The sequence below is a fragment of the Mustela putorius genome, unplaced genomic scaffold (assembly GCF_011764305.1).
Source record: "Mustela putorius furo isolate JIRA1106 unplaced genomic scaffold, ASM1176430v1.1 tig00000596_pilon_pilon_pilon, whole genome shotgun sequence".
NCBI classification, from domain to species: domain Eukaryota; kingdom Metazoa; phylum Chordata; class Mammalia; order Carnivora; family Mustelidae; genus Mustela; species Mustela putorius.
Genome location: NW_025421428.1, coordinates 2,923,046 through 2,935,187, shown reverse-complemented (window position 1 = coordinate 2,935,187; position 12,142 = coordinate 2,923,046). Strand labels below are relative to the sequence as shown.

At 47.1% G+C, this 12,142-nt stretch overlaps 1 protein-coding gene across 7 annotated transcripts in view; it reads left to right on the top strand.

Moving 5' to 3' along the window:
* Positions 1-12,142, top strand: part of CDK5RAP2 (CDK5 regulatory subunit associated protein 2) — a 175,095-nt gene that overhangs the window by 104,557 nt on the left and 58,396 nt on the right. For all 7 annotated transcript variants that reach the window (XM_045082319.1, XM_004775639.3, XM_013047364.2 and 4 more), the window contains 3 exons: positions 3,563-3,658; positions 5,490-5,674; positions 10,571-11,003. In XM_045082319.1, the coding sequence (XP_044938254.1) occupies positions 3,563-3,658; positions 5,490-5,674; positions 10,571-11,003 (714 nt within the window). The remainder of the gene's footprint in view (positions 1-3,562; positions 3,659-5,489; positions 5,675-10,570; positions 11,004-12,142) is intronic.

The window sequence follows — 12,142 nt, the reverse complement described above, 5'->3', positions numbered from 1 at the left end:
GCTTGTTAAATTCTGCTTTAGTGGCAGAATAAAATTTACTTTGTCAGAAGCAGATTGAATTTCATTAGAAGGAGGAGGATTTCTAAGACTTTGACTTCATAAGTTAGGAATTTTACATTATTTATAAAGGGCCTTTGGCACAGTGCCTGGCATGTAGTAGGCACTCAGTAAAACAGTTAATTTAATTTTTTTGGTAAGCTAGTGGCAGAGTTGGGACTAGAGCCTTCTTCTGACTCTGTTCAGTGTTGTTTCTGTGACACCATGGGCAGTGCTGCTAAAGTTTAATGTGCGTGTGACTTTCCTGGGCATCTTGTTAAAATGAAGATTCCTATTCCCTGAGCCTGGTGTGGGGCCCAACAGTCTGGATCTCTCATAAGCTGGTACTCTGAAGAATGCTCTTGGAGTAGCAAGACCAGAGGTATGCTGAAAACCCTTTGGTCTCAGCTCTCATTATGAAGGATTCTTTATTCATCCGTTTGGTCTTTCAGCAGTGTTTTATTGTGCACCAGGCGTTGGTGTTAGAACTGCCCCATCTGGTCTGGGGTGCAGGGAAGCAGAGGGGCAATTGCTGCCGAGTGTGTGTGTGTGTGTGTGTGTGTGTGTGTGTGTTTGCGGGCGGTGGGAGCTGTGGAGGAAGAATGAGGAGTGCTAACGGAACATGGGGACAGGGGCCTGGCCTTTTGAGATGGAGGGAACTTCTTCCTGGAGGAGGAAGGGGAACCAGCAAAGCAGATGAAGGATTATCCTCACACATAGCCCAGGAAGCCGGGGTGGAAGCAGGAGAGCACAGTTGTTATGGGGCTGTGTTTCCAGGAGGGGTGTCTACGAGGGTCAAGTACTCTCAGAAGGCAGGAAAAATCGAGAAGTTGCCAAGGAGCCATTCACACGTGGAGCGAGGGACATTTCTCTGTGTCTACAACATTTAATTTCTTGGCCATTGCTGGAAATTGAGTTTACTTTTCATTTTGACCAAGTCAGCAGAGGTAAAGAGAAACAAAAGTTAATCTTGATTTCACTGTATTGGGTATATCACCATTCACACCACGATGTGGTGGTGGTTCCGAAAACGAGGAATGACTTTTGATATTTCAGCCTGGAATGGTGTGAGTGACCAGTGTTTCGCTTAGCTTAACTAACGGGGCCCGTCCTTCATCCGCGGGCCCGGGGAGGAGCTTCTCTGTCCCTCTTCCCTAACCCCGTGTGTGTTCTGTCTCTTGTATGAGGCGGTCTTTGGGGACCTCTCACATGCAATCTAGAGAGTGTTGGCAACGAAAGCCAATTGTAGGAGGTGGGGGTAGACCGTTTTCTCAAGAAGCTTGGAGAGGCAGGGAATGCTGAGTGACCAGAGCTGTTGGAGAATCAGAGTGAGACTGTCGTTTTGTTTTTTAAAAGATGGGAGAGGCTTTCCCTCAGCGTTTTATCCTGAAGAAATGTAAACACAGCAGAGTGAGAAGAACCTGACAGTGAACACCTTCGGACTCCCCACCAAGATTCTCCTGTTAACATGGCCCACATGTCCATCATCACTCCATCTTCCCTTTTGGATAAATTTTAGTGTAAATTACCAATATGGTACGCTTCCTTCCTCTGAAATACTTCAACACTTGTATCTTAACCTCAGTGTTTGTTTATGGTTACTTTTTCTTTTAAGGTTAAGTTTACATACATTGAAATATAGATACCCTAAGTCTGTATTCGCTAAGTTTTACAAATATGTAACCACACCTCCTCAAGACCCTTATTGATTCTCGCCGCTACTCCCAGCCATTTTTCTTCTTTTGTGCCCTTATGTGTTAGTTTTGCCTGCCCTAGACTTTCACAAAAATAGAATCATCAAGTACACTCTCTTTTGTATAAAGCTTCTTTCACTTCACTTAACTGTTTTTGAGATTCATCCATGGCATTTGAACCAACAGTGTGTTTCTTTTTATTGCTAAGTAGTATTGCAGTGTGTAAATATATTAAAACTTGTTTATTCATTCTGCTGTTAATGTACATTTGGATTGTTTCGAGTTTTGGATATTATGATATAAGTTGATACCAACATTCAGCATTCATGTATAGATCTTTTTGGGGACATCTGTTTTCATTTTTCTTAGTGAGTACCTAGGAATGGAATTCCTGGGCCAGGAGGTTATTCGTTTTAGAAGATACTGCCAGTGCTTTTTCTGCAGTAGTCTAACCTTTTGTATTACCCCCAAGTTTGCTAGTTCTAGTTAGTCTTTATCACTTGAGAGTGTTTTAAGGATGAAGGAAGATGCTGATGCAGGGAAACTCCTCATCCGTACGTAGAAACCTTTATGCCTTAGGAAGTACGTTCACACATGGCTAGCCTATTCCATGCTCGGCAGTTTAGGGAGCTCTGATTTGTAAGGTCATCAGTCCTGTTTGATCCCGATGGCAGATTCGGATATGGTTAGCTTGAATGTGTTCTGGTCCTGGAAAGTTTTCTATAGAATGACTTCATGAAGTCAGTTTGCTTCATTTTGTTTGCTTTTTCCAAAATAAGGGTTTCCTATAAAGGGAAGATCAGAAAAATGTACGTTGGTCTGGGAAAAGTCTGGACTAAATGTAGGAATTGATAAATAAAACTGTAGAGACGGGACCTTAGAACTCTCGTATGTACAACACGCCCGGCCAGTGACTCCGCGCTGTGTGTAGTGTTGACGTGCCAGGGTGCGGCTTCCAGTTTCATCCGTGAAGTGAGGTTTGGCAATTTCTGACACAGCTTTGACTGATGACCTCCCTGGGTGTGGTTACCTCTCCTCTGTTTTTATTTGGTTTAATCCAGGTGCCCCGGGGCTAGAATTTTCGCCCTTGCAGCGAGCTGAGATCTGGCCCTCTTGAGAACATTGTGCTGTCCATTCTGCAGAATGTGGGAGCTTTGGGATTTGCACTTCTTGAAAGCAGTAGGGATTTATGCAGTCGTTATAGAACACTGTTCTTCATCTCCAAAGCATAAAGCTTTCGTCAGGCAAGCTCGATACTCATTAGTGATGAGGACTTTTTGTCAGCAAAATGACAGCATGGCTGGGACTGTCCATCTCGGATGTGTGACAGTCCAAAAAGAGGTTTATGCCCTGTGCTAAATAGGAGAAGTGATGCATAAATCGGGCACAGCATAAATTTCATTTACTGCCTTCTTGCTATTTGATATTTTCAATTCCATCAATAGCTTTTTTCCAAAATCTTGTTACTTTTATATAATCTGAAAGTGAATTTAGCCACTGCAGGAATGGCAGCCACACAGCAGACAGCATATTCGATTTACAGCAGCTCCGGGAAGGCCCTGCGAGGGCAGGGGGAGTGGCTTTCGTTATTTCTTGGGGAATTTGTCCTTCAATTATGCTCAATCCTAGACAGCTGTGTGTGATTTGCTAGAACTAGCATCTCTAGCTTTGGTTAATTTTTATTTCATTGGCTTTGGCATTTGTTTCTGCCTCCTTTTTGGTTTGTTTTTTGTTTTGCATTTAAAAAAAAAGACATCAGTGACTTATTCATGCATATTCATGCTGCGTACTTTTTTGGGTTGCATTTTCACACCATTCCATGCTCCATGTAGCTTCTGGCTGGCAAGGAGGACGAGGACATGACCAGGACAGGAGAAGATGACGAGAATAATTTCCTGAGCGACCAGCATTTGGAGCAGAGTGACAAGGTAGGCACGCCGCAGTCCACACCCAGTTCTGTCCTCCCCTCTCTGTGCCCAAGCCGGTCTTCCAGTTTGGAATGAATCTGTTTTCTCTTCTGTTCGTTCTGCCTGTCTCGAGTGCCTGCTGTATGTGGTGGAGAGTAGAGACACTGGGTCTCTTCCTTCCTAGGAGTTACAAACGGGTGTTGGAGCCAGTCGAGAAACAGCAAGATGTGGAGTTGCCAATAAAAACAGGGTTGTTGTAAGAGTAACAGGCATTGGATATTGGACGTGGTCAGATCTTTGGAGACCTAACGCCACCCGTTGGTTTTATGCATTGGAAGCTGAGCCCTCTGAGGGGAGGGGATTTCTCCAGGGCACAGGGTAAGTCAGTGACCGAGTTGGGACAAGAGCCCCTGTCTCTGGACTCTGTGCAGCCCCAGATCACTTGGTTGCAGTGTAAGGACACTCAGAGGCCCTCCCCAGTCTCCTGACCTGGAATCCAGCTTAGTGTCGTGTGGGCATTGGTGAGAATGTGACTCCTTTGGAGAACGTTCCTCCAGTCACGTGGATACGAGGAGGCATTTGGGACATTCTCGAAGGTTGAAAGAACCCGAAAGACTAGGATGCGGTGGGACCGAGGAGGCTGCAGATCTGGCCTTTGTAACCTTTAAGGTGTTCAAGTTCTTGAGGTCATGAATGCAAGATCATTAAAATATAGGTGGCTTTGGGAAGCAAAGCAATTCAAAGATTTGATTTTGAGTCTTAGTCTTTATCTTTGTGACCTCAGTTAGCACTTGCTTCACCCCTACACCTGAATTTTTCCATCAGTGAAGATAATCCATTCTTGCTGGAGTTTTTGTGATATTTAAGTAGAAAGGTATGTACTAAGTGCTCAGGAAACACTCTCTCTCTTTGTATTATGATAGTCTAGACTTTTCCTTTTTTGGAGGGTACTTATTTAGATGGATTTAATAACTAGATTGGTGGCAAACAAGACCCTATAAATAACAGCTCATTTGTATGGGTCTTGTCTTCCATTTAAAAATCTTAATCATTTTACAAGTGTGAGAGAGGGGTGTGATGGTTAGTGTGTATATCACCAGCAGTAGTGCAGTCAAGGGGAGTTATTTATAGACTGGTGGAAGAAATTTACAGCTCTGGAAAGTGGGGGGAGACTGCTAATTGCAGCACCTCAGGACATGCCCAGTATAAGCTTTAACTAGATGAATCCTTGGTACCACTCCTGTGGGGCCCTCAGTGACCCCAGAAGGTGGATCCGTAAATAACATCTCCATAGGAATTAGGAACCCTCTACTTTCCTAATGAGACAAATCAAAGTCATGTTAATTAGGATGTCTCCATAAAGAGTAAGAGGCCTTTCTGCTCTGTAATGGGAGGACACATCACGAGAGGTAGTAGTTAATGGACATCTAAAGCATTGTTCATGGTGTGGGCTCCATACCCTTCTTAACTCACAAGGGGTGGGTCGTGAGGTGGGGGGACCTGCCCATGGTGGGCGGGATACTGTGCCAGGACCTTAGGTGAATCAGTCATCTCATTTGATTCTCATGGTCCCTTTGGGAGGTGGTATTGCTCCCCGATTTTGTGGATGAGGGAAGTGAGGGTGAGGAGAAGTGGTGTGAAGCTCTCCGTGCTCTTGCGGGAGCGTCTGCCCGCCCGGCCACAAGGCGCATGTGTGGACCTGTGAGCTGGAGCCTGCTCTCTGTCCTGCTTGCCTTTTCCCTCTGGGTTGCTTGCGCTGCTCATTTGCTCGCGGTCTCCGTTCTTTCCCTCTCCACGGATGCCCCTCCTCTCTTCCAAGGTCCGTGTTTTGACCAGATGTTCTGATTTGCAGGTCACAGAGGACTATCCCAAAGGGGGCTGCAAAAACGGATACTTGAGGCACACAGATTCCAGTATTCTAGACGATGGAACCCACAAACCTGGCTGCCCCGGAGACCAGAGTGTAGAAGAAGGCGAGCTCCTAAACCTGCTTGCCCCTTTCTTCAACGAGAAGGCCACATTGTTACTGGAATCCAGGTAGACGTGGGGCCCCGCTGTTGCTTTTTCTTTCTAGTTTGAGGGGAGAGCAAACTCATTTTGCTAAATGGATGTAGATGGCAGTGCTGTGTCATTTAGCTGAGTGAGCCCCTGAAATGTCTTGGAAGGAATCTTGCCAGTCATGCAATTAAGTAATTAGGCTGTGCGCTAGTGGCTGGGAGGGTCCTCAGCAGAGCCTCATGCAAGCCCATTATAAAGAGAGAAAGAAAGCTTTCCTCTGGAATCGGTCCTGGGAGCCCTGGGAAGGGCTGTCTGGCTGTCAGCGAGAGGAATCAGCCCTACTGGAGTCTCTTCTCCAGTAGCTTAAGAACTGCAACAGCTTAAAAATTGCCATTGTAGTCGTGACTCCCTGTTTTACGTTGAACTTGAACTTCATTTCTCTTCTCATTTTATCTGCTGGGAGTCCTATGTCAGGAAATGCTTCAGGGTGTTTTCCTGAAAACAAAACAGGAGAAACATGCGGTACGTTTGTATTTTTAATGTTACCTCTTCAGGAGGAGACTGTCCCCTTGCACACTCTTTCAGGACCATCATAACAGCTGCCTGGGCTTTGGAGCCAGGAGGAGCCGTGCCTTCCTCTCTTAGGGACCCCAGTCTCTCCAAACACTTCCTCGGGTGCCGTGAGGAATGAGAGAGGGCCCCGTGTAAGGAACATGGCAGGCGGGTCGTGTGTGTTCCGTGAAACTGTCCAGTTCTCCTCCAGTGTAGGTAGAGAAACGGAGCTGCCGACTACTGCCCGTGACTCTTGGCAAGATCCAGGAACCCTACCGTTTCTTACATCATTGGTCGACTAAGCCTCATCAACATTCTTTAGCTAAAAAAAGGATTGGAGTGTTCTGTTTTTGTGAGCTCAGGCAGGCTGACCCGTCCCCACTCTCTGGCAACTGTCCAGCATTTTTCTAGCACATCTTCTCTTGGGGAACCTGTCTAGTGGTCATTCTAGTTAATTATCAGAGAGAGTTAGGTGACCATAGTCAGTGCTTGAGAGAGGGGGTGTTTCTTGGTGTCAGGATCCCAAACATTCCATCAGAGTTCAGAGATGCAGCTGCCTGTCTGGGACTGCCTTGGACTGTGCAGGGGTGACGTGAGTGGGGGAGAGTCCGGTGGGCTACAGTGGGCACGGGTCCAGCAGCTGGGGCATATGTGCTCCCTGCTGGTGGGCAGGAGCTTCTTGGCCCCAGCTGACCCTGTGGTTTCCAGCCTTCCAGCCTTTCAGTGGAAGCCCCCAAACTGTATTCTAAATCTCTTGCTTTTTAAAAATGAAGACCTAGTTACATTTTTTAAGAGAATATCTTCTGCCTGCTAGGCAAGCTTGTGACATCTCTGGTTCAGTTCCCTGTGCTCTGTAAGTATCTGTTCCATAGGCTTCCAGACCAGTGAGGCCAGTTGTAGTGTTAGAAAAGGTTTTCTCACACCAACCTAAACCCGTAGCCCTGACCTTATTCTCTGTGCAGCTGTCACTCACAGTGCACCACAGCCCACCAAAACGAAGTGGAGTCATGGCTCTGCGAGGCCTCCCGAAGGCCTGGCGGTGGTCTGCAGCCCCTCCTGGTGCACATATGGGGCATCGCGTGCCGGGCTCCCCTTACCCTCACACCAGCTTTCTGGGTGCTGCTCCTGGCGATCTCCTTTTCATAAACGTGGGCTCTGACGTTTGGGGATTTGACATTCCCTTAGTTATAAAATGCTAGAGCCGTCGGAGAACATTCTGGAGGAGTCCTTGGGGTAACCAGGGTTTTGGTCAGAGAAACACTAGTCTTCTACTTAGGAATTCCCTTTTGGTCCCAACTGCCACCATCTCTTTCCTGGACGCCAGCAGCACAGCCTCCTCTATTGTCCATTCTCCATAGAGTAGCCACTGTGATCTTTTTAATAAGACTTAAGTCAGATCAGATCCATTCCATGCTTAAACCTTCTAGCAGATTTCCGTTGCTCTTACAGTAAGATCACAGCTTCTCCACCTGGCACCCGCCTCTTTCTCTGCCCATATCACCTACCCCTCCTATTCACCGAGCTCTGCTCTGCTCCTCAGACATCCAGGCTGGTTCTTACCTCAGGGCCTTTGCACTAGCCATTCCCTCTACCTAGAATGTTCTCTTCCTAGGTGTGTATGTGACTGGTGGCATCTCAGCTAGACATCAGCTGTGTAGAGAGGCCTTTGCTGACCATTAATGGGAAATCCTGCTTTAACAACGTGGTCTCCGAACTTTTTCCCTCCCTTTCTCCCTTAATTCATAGTACTTGTCTTTGCTGCACGTTGTCTTATTTAGTTATCAGTGTTTGCGTGAAGGTCTGTCTGTCTTCTCAGTGAAATGTGAGCACAATGTATGCCCACTGCCTTACGTGGCAGGTGGCAGGTGCTCAGTTAAGTATTTAAGTGTCAGTGCAGATGCTTAGAAGCCCAGCATCACAGCAGAAGGTGAGTGTGGAAAATTGGAGAGAGTGTACTGATCCTTCAGAGTCAGAAATATCTGGATTCCAGTCTTTGTTCTGCCACTTTGCTAGGGGATCTTGAATCTTTATGAGCCCATTTCTTCATCTGTAAAATGGGGTTAGGTTTGGCCCCATCTCCTCGTCATACAGCAAGGCCTGAATGTTTTTGGTGTATTTAAAGGACCTGACAGGGCACGTGCTTCACAAATGTCAGTTCCTCCCCTTTACATCTCTCACTGTGGCAGAGATCCCCTGGAAGGGTCTGTAAACAATGTTTGTGCCTCTGACAAGACCCTCGACTCAACCATTAAGAAGGTCCCGATCACAGTGACAGCTTAATGAATCTCCTGTTCAGAATTCTAGCAAAGTAACACTTGAAATGTTTTATTTAACATCACCCCCACTTTAGTATATTCTAATGGCCTCTTTCACCACCTTTTACTACCCATTTGTAAAATCTTTGTCCTCGGTTTTATTGTGTGTTGTTTGGTGGTGAGTAACGGTCCTCCTTCGGCTAGCTGAATAGTAGTTGTCATTATTTTTAATCTATATTAAGGGAAGGAGAGGACAGGACAATTTAGTTTAACGCGCTTAAAGTGCCAGAAATATTTTTAAAGTCTGGGTTTACTAAATTTTAAGATGGTTTGTGTAGTCTAGATGATTCCGTATTAGAAGGGAAAAATGTACCATACATTTTAATTTTGTTTTTTAAACTTCTATTTTTTACCCTCCTTCAGTGTGCTGTAGCTGTGTGATGTGAATAGAATTGCCTCTGGCCCAGAGCTAGATGATCTGAACCCAGAAGGAAGTAGGGCCTTCCCTTGGCTCTTGGAGGGCTCCATGGGAAAGGTAGAACCAGGCCTCATGTCAATTGTCACATGTAGCGGGAACCCAGATATGGAGCAGGGACCATCAGGGTGTGCTCAGGGAGTCCGTCTGCAGAGGCTGGCCCTGGCCAAAGGCAGGTGGGAGGAATGGCAGAGAGAAAATGTGAGGGGAGCGTCGGTGGGCCTCTTCTGCCTCGGTCACTGCTGACGGCCACGACCTCAGCCCGACCTCGATGTCAGTGGCAGCTCTCCCACCGGCCTCTCCCTCTGTCCTTGCCTGCTCCAGTCCCTTTTAACATCGTTTCCTGTCTCTGTTTCCTAGTTTCTCTCTTCTTTCTTAAATGAGCCACTCTCCTTTATTTTTTAGATGATTTACATATACTTACATTAAAATCTTCAGGTTTCCTTGTTTATTTAATTGTCTTGAGTGTGAACTCTGATTCGTCGGGTTGTGACCTGTCTGTCATACTCACGGGTCATGTGTGCAGGTTGGGTTTGCCAGGGTGTGGACAGCCCTGCTCTGTCCCCTGTGCTCCCTCCTCCTCCTGTGGGGTGCCACAGCTGCCTCTGGCTCATGAGATTTCCCTGGTTTCCTCCACCATGGGAGGACTTTCTGCCCCCAGTGCTTTCTGCGAATGTCCCCTTTCTCCTGACTGTGGTCTCCTCCATTTCTGACCTTTGGGTAAATTTTACCTTGATTTCGAGGCCTATGGGGCATCTTACAGTATTTGTTATGTATCTTTTGCTGTCACTTACATGGGTTTAGAGTGGAGTGGGAGGGGCTCCCGTGTGTGCTCACATGGCATGTAAACTGGTCTCCACTTCTCACTGCACTGCTGGGGGCCTCTGGGAAAGGCCCAAGGCAGTGACGAGAGGCAGGCAGTACTCTAAGTGGGACTGTCTGTGTCTCCGGCACCGTTTACACAGTGTGCACACAGCCGCAGCTGGGATCTGCAGGAGCTTAGGGCACATGGCCAGTGCCCTAAAGTATCTGCTGCTTAAACGCTCTCTTGTTTCGTCTTTATTGCTGTCCTGTGGAGGGAGACTTACCTTACTTCCAGAGCATCTCTGAGTTAAAACTTGAAGCCATTTTTATGTGATTTCACTACTATTTCTGTTCCAAGTAGTTCGCAGTATCCCTGCATTCAGTGCCTGTGTACTGAGCCTGACTGTGCACAGTGATGGGCCAGGTCACTCGTGGTTCCACCAGGTTGACCAGATCCTCCTAAGCCGTACTCACCCCCGGATGTAGGCATGGGGCCACAGGCCGGGTGGACCTCACAGTGGTCAGAAATGACAATTCTTGATGACCCTACTTGCTCCTTCCCAAGCCCGGCTTTTTCTAGACCCTGTTTGCATCCTTACAGCACATGGCCCTCTCACTTGTAGTGTCCATGTGGAGTCTCTTCTTATCCATGAGTCGGACATGCCAGTACCCACCAGGTGTGGTTGTCATGAGGTGACAGGGGAGAGAATCCTTGGTGGCACATGGCGAGCGGGCTGCGTGCTTAAACAGTTTGGGCCAGTCAGTGGAGAAAACTTGGGAAATCTGGTAGGGCATGAGGCTACAGCAGAAAACCTAGTTCTTCCACTTCCTTCCCTTTTGGAAAAACAGGCCAGACCTTCTGAAAGTGCTACGTGAGCTACTCCTGGAACGAACGTGCTTGACAGAGCAGGAAGTGTCTGCACAACACCTTGATGGTAAAACGGAGAAGTTTTTTAAGCAAATGGCTGCTCAGCTAAGAGGTGAACTCGGACATTTCAACCAAGTCAACTCATTGTCCAAGTCCTGCGATGAAGGGAAGTCGCCGCGGACAGCCCAGCTAGGAAGGACGGGTCAGGTGTCCAAGCTGGAGCTGAAAGATGCCTCCGTGCAGACCGTGGCGGTGGAGGGGGACACGCGCAGATTCCAGAACGAGGGCAGGAGAGAGGCGTGGGCAGAGAAGCCCCCAGACGCCGCGTTTCACACTGAGGGCCCGCCGGAGAACTTGTGCATGGCACCAGGGCAGCAGGCCACTGCCCCTTCCTTCCCCAGCGGGACTGACAGAGTAAGCTTTTCTATTTATTATTCATTTGTTTTCTTATTTTATACAGATGAAAGGCTAAAAAACCAACTCTGATCTCACTGCTTTTTTTGATGTATGTAGAATCCGGTGTCTCCCCGGCCTGGACCCGTCTGGCCTCGGCCTAGAGGCGCGTGTTTGTCTTCACCTCCCTCCACCCCGCCCAGTCTCATTTGTCTGTACGTCATGACATTTGTGCAGTTTCCTTATAGAGTCGTATTTATACGTCTGTGTGTAGCTTTTTCTTTCATGCTGTGTATCAGGAACATCTTACCTTGTAACGGCTCTGGGAGATGCCATTGTGGGAGATGTGCCAAATTTCGTATGAATTTCACCTACTGGGGGATATTTACATTCGCAGGTTACAGTGAAACTGTGATACCCTGACTTGAGGAGGAGGCCTGAGAACCTAGGTTTTATCTTGTGTAGACGTTGTGGTGGAAAGGTTCTGTTCTGTGAGCTTCATCTATGTTCTCTTATCCTTGCGACACCTGTCAGAGACGAGGAAGCATGGTTTTGAATGCCCACAGTTAGCCAGCAGTTACAGGGCTGAGTTGGGACCCCAGGGCGCCTGATGGCACAGCCTTACCCTTTCCCAGGCTAGCCCCCAGCTCCTGCTGGCCCAGAGTGGTGGGCTCCGATTCTGGTGGGGGAATGCATTTTGCTTCAGTCAAGAGGTTGTCTCTATGCTTCTCCTCTAATGCCATCAAATCTCCCATATTATTAAAAGCCAGATTTTCTTGGTCGTATTTGATTGGACCTTTTACTAAACTCCTTGTGGGCAGAGGGGTCGGGGCTGATGATCCCCAAAGCAGGGAGATGTCTATTCTGGTGGAGAAGTAGGTCATGTTTCTAATAGAACTCCAGTGACGGCTGTTGGTGTTCTTGTTTCTGATGGGTGTTTTGTATCTGAGAAATCAGCTGTACACACTGCTTCATAGCATCAGAATGGAGAATTAAGTTTATTTTCTGACCACTAAATTACTGCTTTTGTGCATACCAAAGGGAGTTAGATATATCATTAGCAAAATTGCTTTTGATTGTTTTAAATTATGTACCAAAACTGTAATTTCTAGAATAGGGTTTTCTAAAGATATCAGTAAAGACAAAAAGAAAAAAAAAAG